The following is a 27,174-nucleotide window of genomic DNA, read 5'->3' as shown; positions in this document are numbered from 1 at the left end:
TGGCAATTAAACGTTATTAAAACAGCAAATAGCTTTTATCGGTGTGGTTGGTTTTAAGGTTGATTTAAAAAATTGCGTTCTTTTCTAAACAGAGGAGAGTTCAGCTTTTTTCATTATATATATCACAGAAAACGAAGACGTCATTTATTCATTGTTGAAAATCAGCGCAGTTAGAAGTAAACTGTGTGTCGGAAACATTAATAGATCAGTTCGCCCGCTTGTTTGAAATATTATGAGTAAGCCACAGGACCACAGGCAATAATCTGGGAGTGGGCAAAAAGACGTGATAGAGGCGGATGGAGGTGAAGAGAGCGTGGAAAATAAAGGTTTTCTACCACAGAGAAGAGCTTTTGCGTAAGTGGTGAAAATGGTTTTCGGGCCTGTTTCAAACATTAAAGGAGAGAGAATCGGGCCATGACGTCAGAAACTCCGACAGCCCGTTCTTTATGGGCGTTACCTATTTTCAAAGAGCCAATAGGGAACGTTCTTGTGGGCGGGGCCTGATTCAAAGATGAAAGGCAAGAGAACCAGGCCGTGACGTCACAGTCAAGTCAAGTCTATAAATTGCAGGTGAAACCCACACTGGACCAGACTTACTTATAGTCACGAGCGATTCACTGGATGAGATTTTGTTCTGCTACCCTCAGTCACATTTGAATGTCTGACTCATTGTAACATCGTAGCTTAAATGTCAAAAACGAGTGACCAACAAGCAAAACCAGAATTAGTGTGCACTATGCCAAAGAGTACACTGGGCGACCTGAAGGTCGAGGAGGAAGAAAATAAGAAAGTCCTGGAAGAGGAGAAGACAATGGTAGAGGACGCAAAGAAACAAACTGAACAGGAAAAACAAGTGTTAGAAGAAGTGCAGTTTGTATTCAAAGATGAGACCAACCAGGCTGAAGTATCAGCTTTGGAAAAGACACTGAAGCTGCAGAAGAAGGTGCGCGTCAACTGGGTTGTTCAGTTGGTGGTTTTACTGGCCAAAGAAAAGGTCTCCTCCAAATACAAGATCTTCACAGAGCGCCTCACTCCTGACTGCATCAGCCGTCGTCTGACTGAGAAAATCTGGCCTGAAGTTGAGGAGAAACACTTGAATTTATCCCACGACAGCATTTTCAATGTGGGCAAGGCCATTCTCAAAGATCTTTGCAAAACACACAACTGCAAAGAAAACCTTTTGATCTTTAATCTGAGGGAACAGCTTGACAATATTACCGTCTCAATCTTCACCAAACACCTGTTGGCATTACCAGCAAGAGTACTCAGTGTCTCTAAAGACAGGCAAGAGTACAAGGAAGTTGTAAAAAATGTGACCAAAGATCTGCTAATGCACGCCATCAGCAAAGGAAATGAGACGATGACAATGAATCCAGTAGCATCCGAGTTTATTGTAGAGAGGCTTTTCCAGAAGATCTGGAACAAAATTTTGTCAAAAAAGTACAAAATGTCCATGGAGAACATTGGAGAACTCGCCCTGACAATATACAATGAACTCCATGACAGGTGGGATTCTCCAATACTCTTAATGTGGTCAGGAAACCCAGTAATGGATGAAGCAATCGTCAGCAGCTTCAAAAAACATGCAAAATTGAGGAGCCAAAACATCATCTTTAGGGCTTTCTCATGTGCATGCTAAAGTCTAACCAACACGTGCATGTGATTATGTGAGAAAACCCTTAAATTGGCTTCAAATATTCATTTCAATTGGGCTTTCTAAATGTAATTTTGAAACCAGAGTGGTTAAAAATAACTACTCTTTTTTCCCAACTTCCTTCCCTCATCACCAACTGGCCGAGGCAGATGGCCACCCCATCCCAGAGCCTGGGTCTGCCGGAGGTTTCTCTCTTTATAAGTGAGTTTTTCCTTCCCACTGTCGCCAAAGTGCTTGCTCTAGGGGGTTGGAGTCTTTGTGCATTATTGTAGGGTCTTGACTTTACAATATAAAGCACCATGAGGGAAGTGTTGTTGGGATTTGGTGCTGTTTCTTAACTCAAAAAGTCCAGTTACAACAGGACATTTTGAGTTAAAAAACAAAAAACCAAAATAAAAAAATAAAATGAAATGAAAAAAAAAACTTTGAATTTGTGCTTTGTTTCATTTACTGTTTAAGAAGTTTGTTCTTCCTGCAACTTTTAAAAACAACAAACAACAAATAGCTGAGCTGTTGGATTTACTAAGTGCATCCAAGAATACAAACAAGCAGTCCTCACACACATTTGAGAAAAACTGAGAGACCTTTGAATCTTTATAGCTTACTGAATATTCACCTCTTTACTTTGTCTGCATGTGTCCACTTTTTGTCTTTTTCTATTTGTATTATTCTCATTTCAAAGACATTCAAAGCTATTTGGAGACATGCAGAGTTCCTTAAAGATGAACCTAATATAATTACACCAGTTGTTTAACTGAAGTAATCACGCTTTCCCCCACAGTCCTACGATTTTTCCCTTTTTCTGTAAAGCAATTGCATATAATTACATTTTTGCTTGATGCATAAAGTTAAGATTAAAACTAATAAAACAAGTTATAAAAAGGGACTTTTGTATTTTTGTATGTCTACATTTTGTATGATGGATTATGTAGAAAAAGTAGAACTGGGCTGAAAGTTCTATCACTTTATCACCTATTCAGGTTGTAAATCGTGTTTTTAAAAAGTAACTAAGTAATTAATTACTTTTGAAAATAAGTAATCAGTAAAGTAACGGGATTACTTTTGGGGGGAAGTAATTAGTTACTGATTCAAGTAACTTGACCAACACTGGTGATGAGCACCATGAGGAAGAATCAAAACAGTATTTCTTTACTGTTTTGATTCTTCCTCAAAGCGCTCACGAGGACAGAAAACCAAACCAGTGACATGAATCATGCTCAAAATGTCAAACTCTGAGAAACAGATCAAAGAGCGTCTTTATTTCTCTCACACTCACAGTGAACTAGAGCAGGGAGTTTTTCTGATGTCACCACTGGAGGGCGCTGTGGACCAGCTGGTCCCAGCTGGTCCCAGCTCCAGCTTGGTTTCGCACCAGTACTGAGCTCCATCATCTTCTCTACTGGGAGTGATGTTCAGAGTGAAGGTCTCATTCACTGGTTTCTTCTGTTCACTGTTGGACTGTAGGTGACCCAGTGCTGTGTTTCCTCTGTAGAAGGTCACAGTGAGGCTTTGAACAGGAGCTACGTTCTGTACGCTACACTGCAGGGTGTACTGCTGATTCTCAAACATCATCTCAGTGTGGTTTACAAAGCTGATGGAGACACTTCCTGGAGGCGCTGAGAAGACAGGGAAAGAAAGAGTAACACAGGTAGATGTCAGTCAGTAACCGCTGAGCTCACGAATCCGTCTGTGTATTTACACACAGAGGTCGAATTTGGTCTGATTGTAAACAGCCTTTAAAGTTAAATGTTGCTACCAGGGGCGTCATAGTGGAGGCAAAAGTGATGCTCAGATAAAGACACCCAAGGAGCCAAAGGAAGGAGGCAGCCGCAGGTCTCTCTCTTAAGGATGTAACACAAGATGAGCTCATACGGTGGCAATTAAACGTTATTAAAACAGCAAATAGCTTTTATCGGTGTGGTTGGTTTTAAGGTTGATTTAAAAAATTGCGTTCTTTTCTAAACAGAGGAGAGTTCAGCTTTTTTCATTATATATATCACAGAAAACGAAGACGTCATTTATTCATTGTTGAAAATCAGCGCAGTTAGAAGTAAACTGTGTGTCGGAAACATTAATAGATCAGTTCGCCCGCTTGTTTGAAATATTATGAGTAAGCCACAGGACCACAGGCAATAATCTGGGAGTGGGCAAAAAGACGTGATAGAGGCGGATGGAGGTGAAGAGAGCGTGGAAAATAAAGGTTTTCTACCACAGAGAAGAGCTTTTGCGTAAGTGGTGAAAATGGTTTTCGGGCCTGTTTCAAACATTAAAGGAGAGAGAATCGGGCCATGACGTCAGAAACTCCGACAGCCCGTTCTTTATGGGCGTTACCTATTTTCAAAGAGCCAATAGGGAACGTTCTTGTGGGCGGGGCCTGATTCAAAGATGAAAGGCAAGAGAACCAGGCCGTGACGTCACAGTCAACTCAAGTCTATAAATTGCAGGTGAAACCCACACTGGACCAGACTTACTTATAGTCACGAGCGATTCACTGGATGAGATTTTGTTCTGCTACCCTCAGTCACATTTGAATGTCTGACTCATTGTAACATCGTAGCTTAAATGTCAAAAACGAGTGACCAACAAGCAAAACCAGAATTAGTGTGCACTATGCCAAAGAGTACACTGGGCGACCTGAAGGTCGAGGAGGAAGAAAATAAGAAAGTCCTGGAAGAGGAGAAGACAATGGTAGAGGACGCAAAGAAACAAACTGAACAGGAAAAACAAGTGTTAGAAGAAGTGCAGTTTGTATTCAAAGATGAGACCAACCAGGCTGAAGTATCAGCTTTGGAAAAGACACTGAAGCTGCAGAAGAAGGTGCGCGTCAACTGGGTTGTTCAGTTGGTGGTTTTACTGGCCAAAGAAAAGGTCTCCTCCAAATACAAGATCTTCACAGAGCGCCTCACTCCTGACTGCATCAGCCGTCGTCTGACTGAGAAAATCTGGCCTGAAGTTGAGGAGAAACACTTGAATTTATCCCACGACAGCATTTTCAATGTGGGCAAGGCCATTCTCAAAGATCTTTGCAAAACACACAACTGCAAAGAAAACCTTTTGATCTTTAATCTGAGGGAACAGCTTGACAATATTACCGTCTCAATCTTCACCAAACACCTGTTGGCATTACCAGCAAGAGTACTCAGTGTCTCTAAAGACAGGCAAGAGTACAAGGAAGTTGTAAAAAATGTGACCAAAGATCTGCTAATGCACGCCATCAGCAAAGGAAATGAGACGATGACAATGAATCCAGTAGCATCCGAGTTTATTGTAGAGAGGCTTTTCCAGAAGATCTGGAACAAAATTTTGTCAAAAAAGTACAAAATGTCCATGGAGAACATTGGAGAACTCGCCCTGACAATATACAATGAACTCCATGACAGGTGGGATTCTCCAATACTCTTAATGTGGTCAGGAAACCCAGTAATGGATGAAGCAATCGTCAGCAGCTTCAAAAAACATGCAAAATTGAGGAGCCAAAACATCATCTTTAGGGCTTTCTCATGTGCATGCTAAAGTCTAACCAACACGTGCATGTGATTATGTGAGAAAACCCTTAAATTGGCTTCAAATATTCATTTCAATTGGGCTTTCTAAATGTAATTTTGAAACCAGAGTGGTTAAAAATAACTACTCTTTTTTCCCAACTTCCTTCCCTCATCACCAACTGGCCGAGGCAGATGGCCACCCCATCCCAGAGCCTGGGTCTGCCGGAGGTTTCTCTCTTTATAAGTGAGTTTTTCCTTCCCACTGTCGCCAAAGTGCTTGCTCTAGGGGGTTGGAGTCTTTGTGCATTATTGTAGGGTCTTGACTTTACAATATAAAGCACCATGAGGGAAGTGTTGTTGGGATTTGGTGCTGTTTCTTAACTCAAAAAGTCCAGTTACAACAGGACATTTTGAGTTAAAAAACAAAAAACCAAAATAAAAAAATAAAATGAAATGAAAAAAAAAACTTTGAATTTGTGCTTTGTTTCATTTACTGTTTAAGAAGTTTGTTCTTCCTGCAACTTTTAAAAACAACAAACAACAAATAGCTGAGCTGTTGGATTTACTAAGTGCATCCAAGAATACAAACAAGCAGTCCTCACACACATTTGAGAAAAACTGAGAGACCTTTGAATCTTTATAGCTTACTGAATATTCACCTCTTTACTTTGTCTGCATGTGTCCACTTTTTGTCTTTTTCTATTTGTATTATTCTCATTTCAAAGACATTCAAAGCTATTTGGAGACATGCAGAGTTCCTTAAAGATGAACCTAATATAATTACACCAGTTGTTTAACTGAGGTAATCACGCTTTCCCCCACAGTCCTACGATTTTTCCCTTTTTCTGTAAAGCAATTGCATATAATTACATTTTTGCTTGATGCATAAAGTTAAGATTAAAACTAATAAAACAAGTTATAAAAAGGGACTTTTGTATTTTTGTATGTCTACATTTTGTATGATGGATTATGTAGAAAAAGTAGAACTGGGCTGAAAGTTCTATCACTTTATCACCTATTCAGGTTGTAAATCGTGTTTTTAAAAAGTAACTAAGTAATTAATTACTTTTGAAAATAAGTAATCAGTAAAGTAACGGGATTACTTTTGGGGGGAAGTGATCAGTAATTAGTTACTGATTCAAGTAACTTGACCAACACTGGTGATGAGCACCATGAGGAAGAATCAAAACAGTATTTCTTTACTGTTTTGATTCTTCCTCAAAGCGCTCACGAGGACAGAAAACCAAACCAGTGACATGAATCATGCTCAAAATGTCAAACTCTGAGAAACAGATCAAAGAGCGTCTTTATTTCTCTCACACTCACAGTGAACTAGAGCAGGGAGTTTTTCTGATGTCACCACTGGAGGGCGCTGTGGACCAGCTGGTCCCAGCTGGTCCCAGCTCCAGCTTGGTTTCGCACCAGTACTGAGCTCCATCATCTTCTCTACTGGGAGTGATGTTCAGAGTGAAGGTCTCATTCACTGGTTTCTTCTGTTCACTGTTGGACTGTAGGTGACCCAGTGCTGTGTTTCCTCTGTAGAAGGTCACAGTGAGGCTTTGAACAGGAGCTACGTTCTGTACGCTACACTGCAGGGTGTACTGCTGATTCTCAAACATCATCTCAGTGTGGTTTACAAAGCTGATGGAGACACTTCCTGGAGGCGCTGAGAAGACAGGGAAAGAAAGAGTAACACAGGTAGATGTCAGTCAGTAACCGCTGAGCTCACGAATCCGTCTGTGTATTTACACACAGAGGTCGAATTTGGTCTGATTGTAAACAGCCTTTAAAGTTAAATGTTGCTACCAGGGGCGTCATAGTGGAGGCAAAAGTGATGCTCAGATAAAGACACCCAAGGAGCCAAAGGAAGGAGGCAGCCGCAGGTCTCTCTCTTAAGGATGTAACACAAGATGAGCTCATACGGTGGCAATTAAACGTTATTAAAACAGCAAATAGCTTTTATCGGTGTGGTTGGTTTTAAGGTTGATTTAAAAAATTGCGTTCTTTTCTAAACAGAGGAGAGTTCAGCTTTTTTCATTATATATATCACAGAAAACGAAGACGTCATTTATTCATTGTTGAAAATCAGCGCAGTTAGAAGTAAACTGTGTGTCGGAAACATTAATAGATCAGTTCGCCCGCTTGTTTGAAATATTATGAGTAAGCCACAGGACCACAGGCAATAATCTGGGAGTGGGCAAAAAGACGTGATAGAGGCGGATGGAGGTGAAGAGAGCGTGGAAAATAAAGGTTTTCTACCACAGAGAAGAGCTTTTGCGTAAGTGGTGAAAATGGTTTTCGGGCCTGTTTCAAACATTAAAGGAGAGAGAATCGGGCCATGACGTCAGAAACTCCGACAGCCCGTTCTTTATGGGCGTTACCTATTTTCAAAGAGCCAATAGGGAACGTTCTTGTGGGCGGGGCCTGATTCAAAGATGAAAGGCAAGAGAACCAGGCCGTGACGTCACAGTCAACTCAAGTCTATAAATTGCAGGTGAAACCCACACTGGACCAGACTTACTTATAGTCACGAGCGATTCACTGGATGAGATTTTGTTCTGCTACCCTCAGTCACATTTGAATGTCTGACTCATTGTAACATCGTAGCTTAAATGTCAAAAACGAGTGACCAACAAGCAAAACCAGAATTAGTGTGCACTATGCCAAAGAGTACACTGGGCGACCTGAAGGTCGAGGAGGAAGAAAATAAGAAAGTCCTGGAAGAGGAGAAGACAATGGTAGAGGACGCAAAGAAACAAACTGAACAGGAAAAACAAGTGTTAGAAGAAGTGCAGTTTGTATTCAAAGATGAGACCAACCAGGCTGAAGTATCAGCTTTGGAAAAGACACTGAAGCTGCAGAAGAAGGTGCGCGTCAACTGGGTTGTTCAGTTGGTGGTTTTACTGGCCAAAGAAAAGGTCTCCTCCAAATACAAGATCTTCACAGAGCGCCTCACTCCTGACTGCATCAGCCGTCGTCTGACTGAGAAAATCTGGCCTGAAGTTGAGGAGAAACACTTGAATTTATCCCACGACAGCATTTTCAATGTGGGCAAGGCCATTCTCAAAGATCTTTGCAAAACACACAACTGCAAAGAAAACCTTTTGATCTTTAATCTGAGGGAACAGCTTGACAATATTACCGTCTCAATCTTCACCAAACACCTGTTGGCATTACCAGCAAGAGTACTCAGTGTCTCTAAAGACAGGCAAGAGTACAAGGAAGTTGTAAAAAATGTGACCAAAGATCTGCTAATGCACGCCATCAGCAAAGGAAATGAGACGATGACAATGAATCCAGTAGCATCCGAGTTTATTGTAGAGAGGCTTTTCCAGAAGATCTGGAACAAAATTTCGTCCAAAAAGTACAAAATGTCCATGGAGAACATTGGAGAACTCGCCCTGACAATATACAATGAACTCCATGACAGGTGGGATTCTCCAATACTCTTAATGTGGTCAGGAAACCCAGTAATGGATGAAGCAATCGTCAGCAGCTTCAAAAAACATGCAAAATTGAGGAGCCAAAACATCATCTTTAGGGCTTTCTCATGTGCATGCTAAAGTCTAACCAACACGTGCATGTGATTATGTGAGAAAACCCTTAAATTGGCTTCAAATATTCATTTCAATTGGGCTTTCTAAATGTAATTTTGAAACCAGAGTGGTTAAAAATAACTACTCTTTTTTCCCAACTTCCTTCCCTCATCACCAACTGGCCGAGGCAGATGGCCACCCCATCCCAGAGCCTGGGTCTGCCGGAGGTTTCTCTCTTTATAAGTGAGTTTTTCCTTCCCACTGTCGCCAAAGTGCTTGCTCTAGGGGGTTGGAGTCTTTGTGCATTATTGTAGGGTCTTGACTTTACAATATAAAGCACCATGAGGGAAGTGTTGTTGGGATTTGGTGCTGTTTCTTAACTCAAAAAGTCCAGTTACAACAGGACATTTTGAGTTAAAAAACAAAAAACCAAAATAAAAAAATAAAATGAAATGAAAAAAAAAACTTTGAATTTGTGCTTTGTTTCATTTACTGTTTAAGAAGTTTGTTCTTCCTGCAACTTTTAAAAACAACAAACAACAAATAGCTGAGCTGTTGGATTTACTAAGTGCATCCAAGAATACAAACAAGCAGTCCTCACACACATTTGAGAAAAACTGAGAGACCTTTGAATCTTTATAGCTTACTGAATATTCACCTCTTTACTTTGTCTGCATGTGTCCACTTTTTGTCTTTTTCTATTTGTATTATTCTCATTTCAAAGACATTCAAAGCTATTTGGAGACATGCAGAGTTCCTTAAAGATGAACCTAATATAATTACACCAGTTGTTTAACTGAGGTAATCACGCTTTCCCCCACAGTCCTACGATTTTTCCCTTTTTCTGTAAAGCAATGCGAATACATTTTTAATACTTTCTGTCACGGGTTGCTCTGAGGATCCACTCGCAGGACTCCGGAGTGTGTTTTAACAGAGACGGTTTATTTACAAGATCTTCACCAAGTGTATTTACAGACAGTGCGAGGACAGTGCTATATACAAGATGTGAGAGGCAGGGTTCCAGGGAAAACAAGGGAATCACACACGCGCTCACGCCAGCCTCTCTCCGCTAGTGACCAGTCACTCCTTACACACTCCACACGGGGGAACACGGGGACGGGTCCGGGGAATCTAGAACAGAGAGACACACGTTAACTTTCTGAGACGGAAGCGTGGGAAACTTGGGCTCGACGTGTACTGACTAGAGTCTTCACAACAATCCAGCGTTGAACAGCTGATCTCCTCCTTCTAATATACCAGCTGGTCTGATGAGGCCCAGGTGTGCACGATCCGGGAAGGCGTGGACCGAGGGCGTGAACCCGCCATGAGTTCCGCCCCGGCAAAACAGGGGAGAGGGAGAGAGAGGAAAAAGAGAAGAGAAGGGGGGCTAGGAGTGGAGAGATGCTGATCAGCGCCTTGCCGATCCCGCAGGTCGTGACACTTTCAGTCAAGTTTTTAATATTCATACAGGAATAAACTACAACAGAAACACAGTCACAAATATACAGACACCACATTTACATACACATTTAGTACAAATATAATGTTTAAAAGGAGTCTGATTCTTCTACTGATAAACATTTGACTTTGATTTCCAGGAATTTTCCACTGTGAGATTAATGGAAAGTGTACATTGCACATAGTGACAATGAATGACGGACCCGACCACACAGATCGCACTTTACTACACTTTTTACTCAGTTTTTGTCTCTTCCAACCCTCAGCCCCAGCTGCCAGCTACACACACACAACAACAACACAACTGAACTGATGGAGCTCCGCTGTGTCAGCCTCCCTTCGCAACCGTGCCACAAACCACGCCCTGTTACACACATTATATGTCCACAAACATGACTTAAGCTTCCCATTTTAGTTAATGTCAAAATATTTTTTACTGTGATACCACCAGTTTTGCCCTTCAGTGGCTGAACCAGTTTTCATAAATATTATAGTTAGCTGTCTGTGTCTCTCTGGGTATTACACAGCTGTGACTGCTAACTAGCTAATTAGCGAAAGTCAGCGATGTGGATAACTGGGAAAAGTGAGAACTTCATGGTTGTAGAAATTATTCCAGGACTCTAATAAGTACTGTATCAATACCTGTGTTTTACAGTTGGCTCTACTGTACACTTTAAAGGGTTTCAGGCAAAGTTACACTAACCCTAGTTTAAGCCTCAGACCTTCCTGGCTGATGCTAGCAAATGCTAATGTTAGCCTCTGATTTGGGCTGCTAAAGTAAATACTTTTAGCTAGCTGACCAGCATAGATTATTTCGGTGGTAATATTATTGAAAGTATAGTTTCACCTCAGCACATTTACAATTATATCTATTTTGTAGCACATAGAAATGTTTAGTTAATATTTGCAGACAGACACATTTTCCCTGTAACTGTGTTTTTACTCCAGCATTTGTTGAAAATGTAATTTATGAAATGCTGAGCAGCATTTCTAGTATGTGGAATATTTTTGTCACCCCACTGTGCTAATGTGATCAAATACTAATAATTATTACTAAAAAAAATTCAATAATAAATCAATAACTATTTCTTGATTGAACTATAATGTAAGCGCAGTGCTGGTGTGCAGGGGATTTATATGCCTTGTGGGGGATGCTGACATGTTATAAACTGTTGTGTCTATATCAAGCTTTTAGCCAAATATGAGCAGAGATATTTGTATCTTTCTTAAAAATTCAGATCCTTACATATTATTTGAGAAATGGATCAACAGCTATCACTACTTGAAGCACTCTAAGTCCTGCAGTGGAAAAATATCCCTTATTTCACCTTTGATCACACACTTTGGTTTTCCAGTGCAGAGCAATGGCCAAGAAAAGGAAGGACTTCCCTGAGTGGAAAAAAAAGATGAAGATACAAGCTGGTGATGATCCAGAGCAGCTGGTCTCAGGAAATGAAGAAAAACCCTGATCACCTTCTCTACAGAAACAAGGTGAGTTTAATGTTGTGGTTTAGTTTTTCAAGGTATGTATGTTACTTTAATTATAAACTGTTTCTGTTGCAACAGAATGCTGTTATGTGTATGCAACTCTATGTGAATTATAATCCTTTGTAGGGCTGTGGGATATGACCAAAATCTCACATCCCAATATAAGACATATCTCTCCTGATAACGATATATATCACAAAATAGTGCATTTTCTGTAAATTCTGTGATTCTCGGGCAACCCGACTTATGTGAAGTGTTTTCAGTTGGGCGTCGTGTACCTGGAGTCGAGTGTTTTGACCGATGCGTGAAACTACATTTTTAGACATGAGTTTAAACGGCCGCCATTTTCTTTCTGAGTATTTATTTCACGGCGTGCTGCGAGGAAAAGCCTGTTCTAACGTTTGAGTCTAAGGATTATTTTGAGCACCTGACGGCTCTTTTTTGCTTTTCATTCGTAAACTCTCTCGAAACTCTTTCATGTGATTCTTGTGTAGGTGGTTAAAGAGGTTTGTCGTGTTTGAGTGGTGGTGGGGACCAGTTTGTGGCATAATTTGCATAGTACAGTTTTCTGGGGCGTGTCAGACTTTTCATAACCAAACCATGTCCATGCTACAGAGGTAGCCCCTCGTTTAACAATAAGGTCCTCGATTTCTTTCGACTGGTCCTTCAGTTTGGAGCTAGCTGGTTCTGCCTCATCCTTGCTGGCCATGCTGGTATTCTCTGTGCCTTCATCTGCGTGGTGACTGTAAGCGCCATTTATAGTTACTTGATGTTTTTATTTGAGGTCATTTGTTTGATGCATATTCTGAAATTTTATGTTTGAGAATAATGTATATCATTTCAGTTTATTTTTCAAGTCTCAACAGAAACTTGAGCTTTATTGTGAAAGGTTTATGTGGAAAATAAACAAGCGGACGGCGGAGCCACACAATGGTTTTACCGTCATTGTTGGTAATGAAAGTACGCGTAAAAACAGTCACTTGTCCGTCCATAGTGTGGTTATTGTAGGTATAAGAGAAAGAGAACTTTAAGAAATAATATAATAACTACAGTAACCATCAAAATCATGAAAAAAAATATTGCCGTAAACAGTTTATTTTGCAACACCACAAAACAAACAATAGTGTATAATATGAAACAATAGACATTTTTATATCGTCATCTGATATATATCGTCATATCGCACAGCCCTAATCCTTTTTTTGTTTATGTTGTTTATGTTCTAGGTAAAAAAAAGTATAAAAATACAAACTTTTTAAAAATGTCTTGTTGTTTCTCTTTTCCTCAGAATAAATTGCGACTAGTCTCAATGGCTGAGATGGAGGAGCAACACAGCGACAAGGAAAAGCTGAGTGTATTTTATTTAAAGCTCAGATGGACCTTGATGTACTAACATGCAGGCTGCATTCAGGACTTTGTCACACTGGTATATGAAGAGTGGTAACAAGACTTTGTAGTAATTTGTCTTACTATTGTCTTATTTGTTGTGATTTAGGGTCTGTGCGCACAAGCAGAGGTTTTTGTTTGTAACCGTAACCTCGTTTTCAGAGTCTTGTCTAACATTTAATGGTCATGAAATATGTCAGACTTTTTCCTCTACTTAAACAGCTAAGGGCATTTGAACACCGTGGAGAGAAAGGTGTGCATTAAGGATTTTGAACTATGATGTTTAAGTGTTGTCACTGCTGAGGATTCGTGGACACAGGTCCTTATTCACTACGCTGCTGTTTACAGTTTAACTTTTCATCAGAACAATCACTTCTAATTGTACTTTGCTCCTCACTGACAAAACAAGTCCAGTAAATACACTTATCTTTAAGTTTGGGACAGTGATCTGTCTTAATTTATTTTGTGTTGTAGTTATCATATGGGGAAAAGTCCTGTGGTTATCCATCCGTCCTGTTCGAATAAACCCAAAGTTCAGGAACATCTTCTTTAGATCTGTTCAGTTTTATTCATGTGGCACCACTTAAACAGTCAACAACTTTCGACTCAAGTATGTTATAGTATGTAAGGTAAAGAGCCCAAAGAGTTAATCTCAGACAAATGTTCACACAAATGTGAATTACATTCACTTCATTAATGAAGTGAATGTAATTCAGTAATCAAAGGTGTTTGGCTATAACTGACTACATGTGTATACTGTATCATAAGTGGACAGACATGGATGTAAACCACACCTTAACCATTTGGCTGAGGCAAAACTACCACAAGGCAGTGATTCTAACTAAAAGGTACTCTGGATATTATTAAATGTGAACATATCGTTAAATATGACATTTTTTGTTTGTCAGGTGTCCTGTTTGAAGAAAACACTTGGTAGCCACTTGAATGAATAAACTCATTTACATGAGGGCAACCTGATTTCAAGGAAATAAAAATGCTCAAATTTGAAAGCTTGTGAGTTATTTTGTTCATGTATCAGCTGTTTAGTCGTTTTATGACAAGATGGATGCTGTCGTTATATTTTAGTATAGTGTTTGAGTTAAGGAGAATAAAAGAATATTTAACATTAATTGTACCAATGTTGTTGTGTACGAAGCACAAATTAATTTAAGTTTTAATTCATGAATTTTTGATTACATGGTGTACTAGGTTGTAATTGCATGGAAATGTACGTTTAAGGATATAAAGAACTATATTTAATGAGTTACAGTGGAAAGAAGTGCTTGGAAATAGTAATATAAACAGAAATTTCAATTTTTCTATTAACGGAAAATATCAGTTAATGATACAGAAAATATACTGTGAATAAACGGAATTTTCCGTTTTATCATTTACAGAAAAGTCCGTCAAACGTCCGTTAAAAAAAACAGAAAATGTACTGGCAGAAAATTACCAGGACATTTTCCGTTTTTCTACGGAATATTTTTTTACAGTGTTGCATATAATTAAATTTTTTGCTTGATGCATAAAGTTAAGATTAAAACTAATAAAACAAGTTATAAAAAGGGACTTTTGTATTTTTGTATGTCTACATTTTGTATGATGGATTATGTAGAAAAAGTAGAACTGGGCTGAAAGTTCTATCACTTTATCACCTATTCAGGTTGTAAATCGTGTTTTTAAAAAGTAACTAAGTAATTAATTACTTTTGAAAATAAGTAATCAGTAAAGTAACGGGATTACTTTTGGGGGGAAGTAATTAGTTACTGATTCAAGTAACTTGACCAACACTGGTGATGAGCACCATGAGGAAGAATCAAAACAGTATTTCTTTACTGTTTTGATTCTTCCTCAAAGCGCTCACGAGGACAGAAAACCAAACCAGTGACATGAATCATGCTCAAAATGTCAAACTCTGAGAAACAGATCAAAGAGCGTCTTTATTTCTCTCACACTCACAGTGAACTAGAGCAGGGAGTTTTTCTGATGTCACCACTGGAGGGCGCTGTGGACCAGCTGGTCCCAGCTCCAGCTTGGTTTCGCACCAGTACTGAGCTCCATCATCTTCTCTACTGGGAGTGATGTTCAGAGTGAAGGTCTCATTCACTGGTTTCTTCTGTTCACTGTTGGACTGTAGGTGACCCAGTGCTGTGTTTCCTCTGTAGAAGGTCACAGTGAGGCTTTGAACAGGAGCTACGTTCTGTACGCTACACTGCAGGGTGTACTGCTGATTCTCAAACATCATCTCAGTGTGGTTTACAAAGCTGATGGAGACACTTCCTGGAGGCGCTGAGAAGACAGGGAAAGAAAGAGTAACACAGGTAGATGTCAGTCAGTAACCGCTGAGCTCACGAATCCGTCTGTGTATTTACACACAGAGGTCGAATTTGGTCTGATTGTAAACAGCCTTTAAAGTTAAATGTTGCTACCAGGGGCGTCATAGTGGAGGCAAAAGTGATGCTCAGATAAAGACACCCAAGGAGCCAAAGGAAGGAGGCAGCCGCAGGTCTCTCTCTTAAGGATGTAACACAAGATGAGCTCATACGGTGGCAATTAAACGTTATTAAAACAGCAAATAGCTTTTATCGGTGTGGTTGGTTTTAAGGTTGATTTAAAAAATTGCGTTCTTTTCTAAACAGAGGAGAGTTCAGCTTTTTTCATTATATATATCACAGAAAACGAAGACGTCATTTATTCATTGTTGAAAATCAGCGCAGTTAGAAGTAAACTGTGTGTCGGAAACATTAATAGATCAGTTCGCCCGCTTGTTTGAAATATTATGAGTAAGCCACAGGACCACAGGCAATAATCTGGGAGTGGGCAAAAAGACGTGATAGAGGCGGATGGAGGTGAAGAGAGCGTGGAAAATAAAGGTTTTCTACCACAGAGAAGAGCTTTTGCGTAAGTGGTGAAAATGGTTTTCGGGCCTGTTTCAAACATTAAAGGAGAGAGAATCGGGCCATGACGTCAGAAACTCCGACAGCCCGTTCTTTATGGGCGTTACCTATTTTCAAAGAGCCAATAGGGAACGTTCTTGTGGGCGGGGCCTGATTCAAAGATGAAAGGCAAGAGAACCAGGCCGTGACGTCACAGTCAACTCAAGTCTATAAATTGCAGGTGAAACCCACACTGGACCAGACTTACTTATAGTCACGAGCGATTCACTGGATGAGATTTTGTTCTGCTACCCTCAGTCACATTTGAATGTCTGACTCATTGCAACATCGTAGCTTAAATGTCAAAAACGAGTGACCAACAAGCAAAACCAGAATTAGTGTGCACTATGCCAAAGAGTACACTGGGCGACCTGAAGGTCGAGGAGGAAGAAAATAAGAAAGTCCTGTCAGAGGAGAAGACAATGGTAGAGGACGCAAAGAAACAAACTGAACAGGAAAAACAAGTGTTAGAAGAAGTGCAGTTTGTATTCAAAGATGAGACCAACCAGGCTGAAGTATCAGCTTTGGAAAAGACACTGAAGCTGCAGAAGAAGGTGCGCGTCAACTGGGTTGTTCAGTTGGTGGTTTTACTGGCCAAAGAAAAGGTCTCCTCCAAATACAAGATCTTCACAGAGCGCCTCACTCCTGACTGCATCAGCCGTCGTCTGACTGAGAAAATCTGGCCTGAAGTTGAGGAGAAACACTTGAATTTATCCCACGACAGCATTTTCAATGTGGGCAAGGCCATTCTCAAAGATCTTTGCAAAACACACAACTGCAAAGAAAACCTTTTGATCTTTAATCTGAGGGAACAGCTTGACAATATTACCGTCTCAATCTTCACCAAACACCTGTTGGCATTACCAGCAAGAGTACTCAGTGTCTCTAAAGACAGGCAAGAGTACAAGGAAGTTGTAAAAAATGTGACCAAAGATCTGCTAATGCACGCCATCAGCAAAGGAAATGAGACGATGACAATGAATCCAGTAGCATCCGAGTTTATTGTAGAGAGGCTTTTCCAGAAGATCTGGAACAAAATTTTGTCAAAAAAGTACAAAATGTCCATGGAGAACATTGGAGAACTCGCCCTGACAATATACAATGAACTCCATGACAGGTGGGATTCTCCAATACTCTTAATGTGGTCAGGAAACCCAGTAATGGATGAAGCAATCGTCAGCAGCTTCAAAAAACATGCAAAATTGAGGAGCCAAAACATCATCTTTAGGGCTTTCTCATGTGCATGCTAAAGTCTAACCAACACGTGCATGTGATTATGTGAGAAAACCCTTAAATTGGCTTCAAATATTCATTTCAATTGGGCTTTCTAAATGTAATTTTGAAACCAGAGTGGTTAAAAATAACTACTCTTTTTTCCCAACTTCCTTCCCTCATCACCAACTGGCCGAGGCAGATGGCCACCCCATCCCAGAGCCTGGGTCTGCCGGAGGTTTCTCTCTTTATAAGTGAGTTTTTCCTTCCCACTGTCGCCAAAGTGCTTGCTCTAGGGGGTTGGAGTCTTTGTGCATTATTGTAGGGTCTTGACTTTACAATATAAAGCACCATGAGGGAAGTGTTGTTGGGATTTGGTGCTGTTTCTTAACTCAAAAAGTCCAGTTACAACAGGACATTTTGAGTTAAAAAACAAAAAAACCAAAATAAAAAAATAAAATGAAATGAAAAAAAAAACTTTGAATTTGTGCTTTGTTTCATTTACTGTTTAAGAAGTTTGTTCTTCCTGCAACTTTTAAAAACAACAAACAACAAATAGCTGAGCTGTTGGATTTACTAAGTGCATCCAAGAATACAAACAAGCAGTCCTCACACACATTTGAGAAAAACTGAGAGACCTTTGAATCTTTATAGCTTACTGAATATTCACCTCTTTACTTTGTCTGCATGTGTCCACTTTTTGTCTTTTTCTATTTGTATTATTCTCATTTCAAAGACATTCAAAGCTATTTGGAGACATGCAGAGTTCCTTAAAGATGAACCTAATATAATTACACCAGTTGTTTAACTGAGGTAATCACGCTTTCCCCCACAGTCCTACGATTTTTCCCTTTTTCTGTAAAGCAATGCAAATACATTTTTAATACTTTCTGTCACGGGTTGCTCTGAGGATCCACTCGCAGGACTCCGGAGTGTGTTTTAACAGAGACGGTTTATTTACAAGATCTTCACCAAGTGTATTTACAGACAGTGCGAGGACAGTGCTATATACAAGATGTGAGAGGCAGGGTTCCAGGGAAAACAAGGGAATCACACACGCGCTCACGCCAGCCTCTCTCCGCTAGTGACCAGTCACTCCTTACACACTCCACACGGGGGAACACGGGGACGGGTCCGGGGAATCTAGAACAGAGAGACACACGTTAACTTTCTGAGACGGAAGCGTGGGAAACTTGGGCTCGACGTGTACTGACTAGAGTCTTCACAACAATCCAGCGTTGAACAGCTGATCTCCTCCTTCTAATATACCAGCTGGTCTGATGAGGCCCAGGTGTGCACGATCCGGGAAGGCGTGGACCGAGGGCGTGAACCCGCCATGAGTTCCGCCCCGGCAAAACAGGGGAGAGGGAGAGAGAGAGGAAAAAGAGAAGAGAAGGGGGGCTAGGAGTGGAGAGATGCTGATCAGCGCCTTGCCGATCCCGCAGGTCGTGACACTTTCAGTCAAGTTTTTAATATTCATACAGGAATAAACTACAACAGAAACACAGTCACAAATATACAGACACCACATTTACATACACATTTAGTACAAATATAATGTTTAAAAGGAGTCTGATTCTTCTACTGATAAACATTTGACTTTGATTTCCAGGAATTTTCCACTGTGAGATTAATGGAAAGTGTACATTGCACATAGTGACAATGAATGACGGACCGACCACACAGATCGCACTTTACTACACTTTTTACTCAGTTTTTGTCTCTTCCAACCCTCAGCCCCAGCTGCCAGCTACACACACAACAACAACAACACAACTGAACTGATGGAGCTCCGCTGTGTCAGCCTCCCTTCGCAACCGTGCCACAAACCACGCCCTGTTACACACATTATATGTCCACAAACATGACTTAAGCTTCCCATTTTAGTTAATGTCAAAATATTTTTTACTGTGATACCACCAGTTTTGCCCTTCAGTGGCTGAACCAGTTTTCATAAATATTATAGTTAGCTGTCTGTGTCTCTCTGGGTATTACACAGCTGTGACTGCTAACTAGCTAATTAGCGAAAGTCAGCGATGTGGATAACTGGGAAAAGTGAGAACTTCATGGTTGTAGAAATTATTCCAGGACTCTAATAAGTACTGTATCAATACCTGTGTTTTACAGTTGGCTCTACTGTACACTTTAAAGGGTTTCAGGCAAAGTTACACTAACCCTAGTTTAAGCCTCAGACCTTCCTGGCTGATGCTAGCAAATGCTAATGTTAGCCTCTGATTTGGGCTGCTAAAGTAAATACTTTTAGCTAGCTGACCAGCATAGATTATTTCGGTGGTAATATTATTGAAAGTATAGTTTCACCTCAGCACATTTACAATTATATCTATTTTGTAGCACATAGAAATGTTTAGTTAATATTTGCAGACAGACACATTTTCCCTGTAACTGTGTTTTTACTCCAGCATTTGTTGAAAATGTAATTTATGAAATGCTGAGCAGCATTTCTAGTATGTGGAATATTTTTGTCACCCCACTGTGCTAATGTGATCAAATACTAATAATTATTACTAAAAAAAATTCAATAATAAATCAATAACTATTTCTTGATTGAACTATAATGTAAGCGCAGTGCTGGTGTGCAGGGGATTTATATGCCTTGTGGGGGATGCTGACATGTTATAAACTGTTGTGTCTATATCAAGCTTTTAGCCAAATATGAGCAGAGATATTTGTATCTTTCTTAAAAATTCAGATCCTTACATATTATTTGAGAAATGGATCAACAGCTATCACTACTTGAAGCACTCTAAGTCCTGCAGTGGAAAAATATCCCTTATTTCACCTTTGATCACACACTTTGGTTTTCCAGTGCAGAGCAATGGCCAAGAAAAGGAAGGACTTCCCTGAGTGGAAAAAAAAGATGAAGATACAAGCTGGTGATGATCCAGAGCAGCTGGTCTCAGGAAATGAAGAAAAACCCTGATCACCTTCTCTACAGAAACAAGGTGAGTTTAATGTTGTGGTTTAGTTTTTCAAGGTATGTATGTTACTTTAATTATAAACTGTTTCTGTTGCAACAGAATGCTGTTATGTGTATGCAACTCTATGTGAATTATAATCCTTTGTAGGGCTGTGGGATATGACCAAAATCTCACATCCCAATATAAGACATATCTCTCCTGATAACGATATATATCACAAAATAGTGCATTTTCTGTAAATTCTGTGATTCTCGGGCAACCCGACTTATGTGAAGTGTTTTCAGTTGGGCGTCGTGTACCTGGAGTCGAGTGTTTTGACCGATGCGTGAAACTACATTTTTAGACATGAGTTTAAACGGCCGCCATTTTCTTTCTGAGTATTTATTTCACGGCGTGCTGCGAGGAAAAGCCTGTTCTAACGTTTGAGTCTAAGGATTATTTTGAGCACCTGACGGCTCTTTTTTGCTTTTCATTCGTAAACTCTCTCGAAACTCTTTCATGTGATTCTTGTGTAGGTGGTTAAAGAGGTTTGTCGTGTTTGAGTGGTGGTGGGGACCAGTTTGTGGCATAATTTGCATAGTACAGTTTTCTGGGGCGTGTCAGACTTTTCATAACCAAACCATGTCCATGCTACAGAGGTAGCCCCTCGTTTAACAATAAGGTCCTCGATTTCTTTCGACTGGTCCTTCAGTTTGGAGCTAGCTGGTTCTGCCTCATCCTTGCTGGCCATGCTGGTATTCTCTGTGCCTTCATCTGCGTGGTGACTGTAAGCGCCATTTATAGTTACTTGATGTTTTTATTTGAGGTCATTTGTTTGATGCATATTCTGAAATTTTATGTTTGAGAATAATGTATATCATTTCAGTTTATTTTTCAAGTCTCAACAGAAACTTGAGCTTTATTGTGAAAGGTTTATGTGGAAAATAAACAAGCGGACGGCGGAGCCACACAATGGTTTTACCGTCATTGTTGGTAATGAAAGTACGCGTAAAAACAGTCACTTGTCCGTCCATAGTGTGGTTATTGTAGGTATAAGAGAAAGAGAACTTTAAGAAATAATATAATAACTACAGTAACCATCAAAATCATGAAAAAAAATATTGCCGTAAACAGTTTATTTTGCAACACCACAAAACAAACAATAGTGTATAATATGAAACAATAGACATTTTTATATCGTCATCTGATATATATCGTCATATCGCACAGCCCTAATCCTTTTTTTGTTTATGTTGTTTATGTTCTAGGTAAAAAAAAGTATAAAAATACAAACTTTTTAAAAATGTCTTGTTGTTTCTCTTTTCCTCAGAATAAATTGCGACTAGTCTCAATGGCTGAGATGGAGGAGCAACACAGCGACAAGGAAAAGCTGAGTGTATTTTATTTAAAGCTCAGATGGACCTTGATGTACTAACATGCAGGCTGCATTCAGGACTTTGTCACACTGGTATATGAAGAGTGGTAACAAGACTTTGTAGTAATTTGTCTTACTATTGTCTTATTTGTTGTGATTTAGGGTGTGTGCGCACAAGCAGAGGTTTTTGTTTGTAACCGTAACCTCGTTTTCAGAGTCTTGTCTAACATTTAATGGTCATGAAATATGTCAGACTTTTTCCTCTACTTAAACAGCTAAGGGCATTTGAACACCGTGGAGAGAAAGGTGTGCATTAAGGATTTTGAACTATGATGTTTAAGTGTTGTCACTGCTGAGGATTCGTGGACACAGGTCCTTATTCACTACGCTGCTGTTTACAGTTTAACTTTTCATCAGAACAATCACTTCTAATTGTACTTTGCTCCTCACTGACAAAACAAGTCCAGTAAATACACTTATCTTTAAGTTTGGGACAGTGATCTGTCTTAATTTATTTTGTGTTGTAGTTATCATATGGGGAAAAGTCCTGTGGTTATCCATCCGTCCTGTTCGAATAAACCCAAAGTTCAGGAACATCTTCTTTAGATCTGTTCAGTTTTATTCATGTGGCACCACTTAAACAGTCAACAACTTTCGACTCAAGTATGTTATAGTATGTAAGGTAAAGAGCCCAAAGAGTTAATCTCAGACAAATGTTCACACAAATGTGAATTACATTCACTTCATTAATGAAGTGAATGTAATTCAGTAATCAAAGGTGTTTGGCTATAACTGACTACATGTGTATACTGTATCATAAGTGGACAGACATGGATGTAAACCACACCTTAACCATTTGGCTGAGGCAAAACTACCACAAGGCAGTGATTCTAACTAAAAGGTACTCTGGATATTATTAAATGTGAACATATCGTTAAATATGACATTTTTTGTTTGTCAGGTGTCCTGTTTGAAGAAAACACTTGGTAGCCACTTGAATGAATAAACTCATTTACATGAGGGCAACCTGATTTCAAGGAAATAAAAATGCTCAAATTTGAAAGCTTGTGAGTTATTTTGTTCATGTATCAGCTGTTTAGTCGTTTTATGACAAGATGGATGCTGTCGTTATATTTTAGTATAGTGTTTGAGTTAAGGAGAATAAAAGAATATTTAACATTAATTGTACCAATGTTGTTGTGTACGAAGCACAAATTAATTTAAGTTTTAATTCATGAATTTTTGATTACATGGTGTACTAGGTTGTAATTGCATAGAAATGTACGTTTAAGGATATAAAGAACTATATTTAATGAGTTACAGTGGAAAGAAGTGCTTGGAAATAGTAATATAAACAGAAATTTCAATTTTTCTATTAACGGAAAATATCAGTTAATGATACAGAAAATATACTGTGAATAAACGGAATTTTCCGTTTTATCATTTACAGAAAAGTCCGTCAAACGTCCGTTAAAAAAAACAGAAAATGTACTGGCAGAAAATTACCAGGACATTTTCCGTTTTTCTACGGAATATTTTTTTTACAGTGTTGCATATAATTAAATTTTTGCTTGATGCATAAAGTTAAGATTAAAACTAATAAAACAAGTTATAAAAAGGGACTTTTGTATTTTTGTATGTCTACATTTTGTATGATGGATTATGTAGAAAAAGTAGAACTGGGCTGAAAGTTCTATCACTTTATCACCTATTCAGGTTGTAAATCGTGTTTTTAAAAAGTAACTAAGTAATTAATTACTTTTGAAAATAAGTAATCAGTAAAGTAACGGGATTACTTTTGGGGGGAAGTGATCAGTAATTAGTTACTGATTCAAGTAACTTGACCAACACTGGTGATGAGCACCATGAGGAAGAATCAAAACAGTATTTCTTTACTGTTTTGATTCTTCCTCAAAGCGCTCACGAGGACAGAAAACCAAACCAGTGACATGAATCATGCTCAAAATGTCAAACTCTGAGAAACAGATCAAAGAGCGTCTTTATTTCTCTCACACTCACAGTGAACTAGAGCAGGGAGTTTTTCTGATGTCACCACTGGAGGGCGCTGTGGACCAGCTGGTCCCAGCTCCAGCTTGGTTTCGCACCAGTACTGAGCTCCATCATCTTCTCTACTGGGAGTGATGTTCAGAGTGAAGGTCTCATTCACTGGTTTCTTCTGTTCACTGTTGGACTGTAGGTGACCCAGTGCTGTGTTTCCTCTGTAGAAGGTCACAGTGAGGCTTTGAACAGGAGCTACGTTCTGTACGCTACACTGCAGGGTGTACTGCTGATTCTCAAACATCATCTCAGTGTGGTTTACAAAGCTGATGGAGACACTTCCTGGAGGCGCTGAGAAGACAGGGAAAGAAAGAGTAACACAGGTAGATGTCAGTCAGTAACCGCTGAGCTCACGAATCCGTCTGTGTATTTACACACAGAGGTCGAATTTGGTCTGATTGTAAACAGCCTTTAAAGTTAAATGTTGCTACCAGGGGCGTCATAGTGGAGGCAAAAGTGATGCTCAGATAAAGACACCCAAGGAGCCAAAGGAAGGAGGCAGCCGCAGGTCTCTCTCTTAAGGATGTAACACAAGATGAGCTCATACGGTGGCAATTAAACGTTATTAAAACAGCAAATAGCTTTTATCGGTGTGGTTGGTTTTAAGGTTGATTTAAAAAATTGCGTTCTTTTCTAAACAGAGGAGAGTTCAGCTTTTTTCATTATATATATCACAGAAAACGAAGACGTCATTTATTCATTGTTGAAAATCAGCGCAGTTAGAAGTAAACTGTGTGTCGGAAACATTAATAGATCAGTTCGCCCGCTTGTTTGAAATATTATGAGTAAGCCACAGGACCACAGGCAATAATCTGGGAGTGGGCAAAAAGACGTGATAGAGGCGGATGGAGGTGAAGAGAGCGTGGAAAATAAAGGTTTTCTACCACAGAGAAGAGCTTTTGCGTAAGTGGTGAAAATGGTTTTCGGGCCTGTTTCAAACATTAAAGGAGAGAGAATCGGGCCATGACGTCAGAAACTCCGACAGCCCGTTCTTTATGGGCGTTACCTATTTTCAAAGAGCCAATAGGGAACGTTCTTGTGGGCGGGGCCTGATTCAAAGATGAAAGGCAAGAGAACCAGGCCGTGACGTCACAGTCAACTCAAGTCTATAAATTGCAGGTGAAACCCACACTGGACCAGACTTACTTATAGTCACGAGCGATTCACTGGATGAGATTTTGTTCTGCTACCCTCAGTCACATTTGAATGTCTGACTCATTGTAACATCGTAGCTTAAATGTCAAAAACGAGTGACCAACAAGCAAAACCAGAATTAGTGTGCACTATGCCAAAGAGTACACTGGGCGACCTGAAGGTCGAGGAGGAAGAAAATAAGAAAGTCCTGGAAGAGGAGAAGACAATGGTAGAGGACGCAAAGAAACAAACTGAACAGGAAAAACAAGTGTTAGAAGAAGTGCAGTTTGTATTCAAAGATGAGACCAACCAGGCTGAAGTATCAGCTTTGGAAAAGACACTGAAGCTGCAGAAGAAGGTGCGCGTCAACTGGGTTGTTCAGTTGGTGGTTTTACTGGCCAAAGAAAAGGTCTCCTCCAAATACAAGATCTTCACAGAGCGCCTCACTCCTGACTGCATCAGCCGTCGTCTGACTGAGAAAATCTGGCCTGAAGTTGAGGAGAAACACTTGAATTTATCCCACGACAGCATTTTCAATGTGGGCAAGGCCATTCTCAAAGATCTTTGCAAAACACACAACTGCAAAGAAAACCTTTTGATCTTTAATCTGAGGGAACAGCTTGACAATATTACCGTCTCAATCTTCACCAAACACCTGTTGGCATTACCAGCAAGAGTACTCAGTGTCTCTAAAGACAGGCAAGAGTACAAGGAAGTTGTAAAAAATGTGACCAAAGATCTGCTAATGCACGCCATCAGCAAAGGAAATGAGACGATGACAATGAATCCAGTAGCATCCGAGTTTATTGTAGAGAGGCTTTTCCAGAAGATCTGGAACAAAATTTTGTCAAAAAAGTACAAAATGTCCATGGAGAACATTGGAGAACTCGCCCTGACAATATACAATGAACTCCATGACAGGTGGGATTCTCCAATACTCTTAATGTGGTCAGGAAACCCAGTAATGGATGAAGCAATCGTCAGCAGCTTCAAAAAACATGCAAAATTGAGGAGCCAAAACATCATCTTTAGGGCTTTCTCATGTGCATGCTAAAGTCTAACCAACACGTGCATGTGATTATGTGAGAAAACCCTTAAATTGGCTTCAAATATTCATTTCAATTGGGCTTTCTAAATGTAATTTTGAAACCAGAGTGGTTAAAAATAACTACTCTTTTTTCCCAACTTCCTTCCCTCATCACCAACTGGCCGAGGCAGATGGCCACCCCATCCCAGAGCCTGGGTCTGCCGGAGGTTTCTCTCTTTATAAGTGAGTTTTTCCTTCCCACTGTCGCCAAAGTGCTTGCTCTAGGGGGTTGGAGTCTTTGTGCATTATTGTAGGGTCTTGACTTTACAATATAAAGCACCATGAGGGAAGTGTTGTTGGGATTTGGTGCTGTTTCTTAACTCAAAAAGTCCAGTTACAACAGGACATTTTGAGTTAAAAAACAAAAAAACCAAAATAAAAAAATAAAATGAAATGAAAAAAAAAACTTTGAATTTGTGCTTTGTTTCATTTACTGTTTAAGAAGTTTGTTCTTCCTGCAACTTTTAAAAACAACAAACAACAAATAGCTGAGCTGTTGGATTTACTAAGTGCATCCAAGAATACAAACAAGCAGTCCTCACACACATTTGAGAAAAACTGAGAGACCTTTGAATCTTTATAGCTTACTGAATATTCACCTCTTTACTTTGTCTGCATGTGTCCACTTTTTGTCTTTTTCTATTTGTATTATTCTCATTTCAAAGACATTCAAAGCTATTTGGAGACATGCAGAGTTCCTTAAAGATGAACCTAATATAATTACACCAGTTGTTTAACTGAGGTAATCACGCTTTCCCCCACAGTCCTACGATTTTTCCCTTTTTCTGTAAAGCAATGCAAATACATTTTTAATACTTTCTGTCACGGGTTGCTCTGAGGATCCACTCGCAGGACTCCGGAGTGTGTTTTAACAGAGACGGTTTATTTACAAGATCTTCACCAAGTGTATTTACAGACAGTGCGAGGACAGTGCTATATACAAGATGTGAGAGGCAGGGCTCCAGGGAAAACAAGGGAATCACACACGCGCTCACGCCAGCCTCTCTCCGCTAGTGACCAGTCACTCCTTACACACTCCACACGGGGGAACACGGGGACGGGTCCGGGGAATCTAGAACAGAGAGACACACGTTAACTTTCTGAGACGGAAGCGTGGGAAACTTGGGCTCGACGTGTACTGACTAGAGTCTTCACAACAATCCAGCGTTGAACAGCTGATCTCCTCCTTCTAATATACCAGCTGGTCTGATGAGGCCCAGGTGTGCACGATCCGGGAAGGCGTGGACCGAGGGCGTGAACCCGCCATGAGTTCCGCCCCGGCAAAACAGGGGAGAGGGAGAGAGAGAGGAAAAAGAGAAGAGAAGGGGGGCTAGGAGTGGAGAGATGCTGATCAGCGCCTTGCCGATCCCGCAGGTCGTGACACTTTCAGTCAAGTTTTTAATATTCATACAGGAATAAACTACAACAGAAACACAGTCACAAATAT

At 39.9% G+C, this 27,174-nt stretch overlaps 1 protein-coding gene across 1 annotated transcript; it reads right to left on the bottom strand.

The window, feature by feature from the left end:
- Positions 1 to 6,461: 6,461 nt before the first annotated feature.
- On the bottom strand, positions 6,462 to 23,825 carry LOC146377077 (uncharacterized; the record flags this gene model as incomplete). Its single annotated transcript, XM_084944310.1, has 7 exons — positions 6,462 to 6,827; positions 8,282 to 8,337; positions 9,730 to 9,806; positions 14,948 to 15,318; positions 16,773 to 16,828; positions 18,222 to 18,298; positions 23,449 to 23,825. Coding segments are annotated over 7 exons (1,380 nt in total), but the record flags the coding sequence as incomplete, so codon positions are not given.
- Between the last annotated feature and the right edge of the window lie 3,349 nt (positions 23,826 to 27,174).

The sequence above is a fragment of the Perissodus microlepis genome, chromosome 11, assembly GCF_051167445.1.
Source record: "Perissodus microlepis isolate ML-2025 ecotype Zambia chromosome 11, ASM5116744v1, whole genome shotgun sequence".
In the NCBI taxonomy this organism is placed as follows: Eukaryota; Metazoa; Chordata; class Actinopteri; order Cichliformes; family Cichlidae; genus Perissodus; species Perissodus microlepis.
This window is presented reverse-complemented; position numbering and strand designations above follow the sequence as displayed.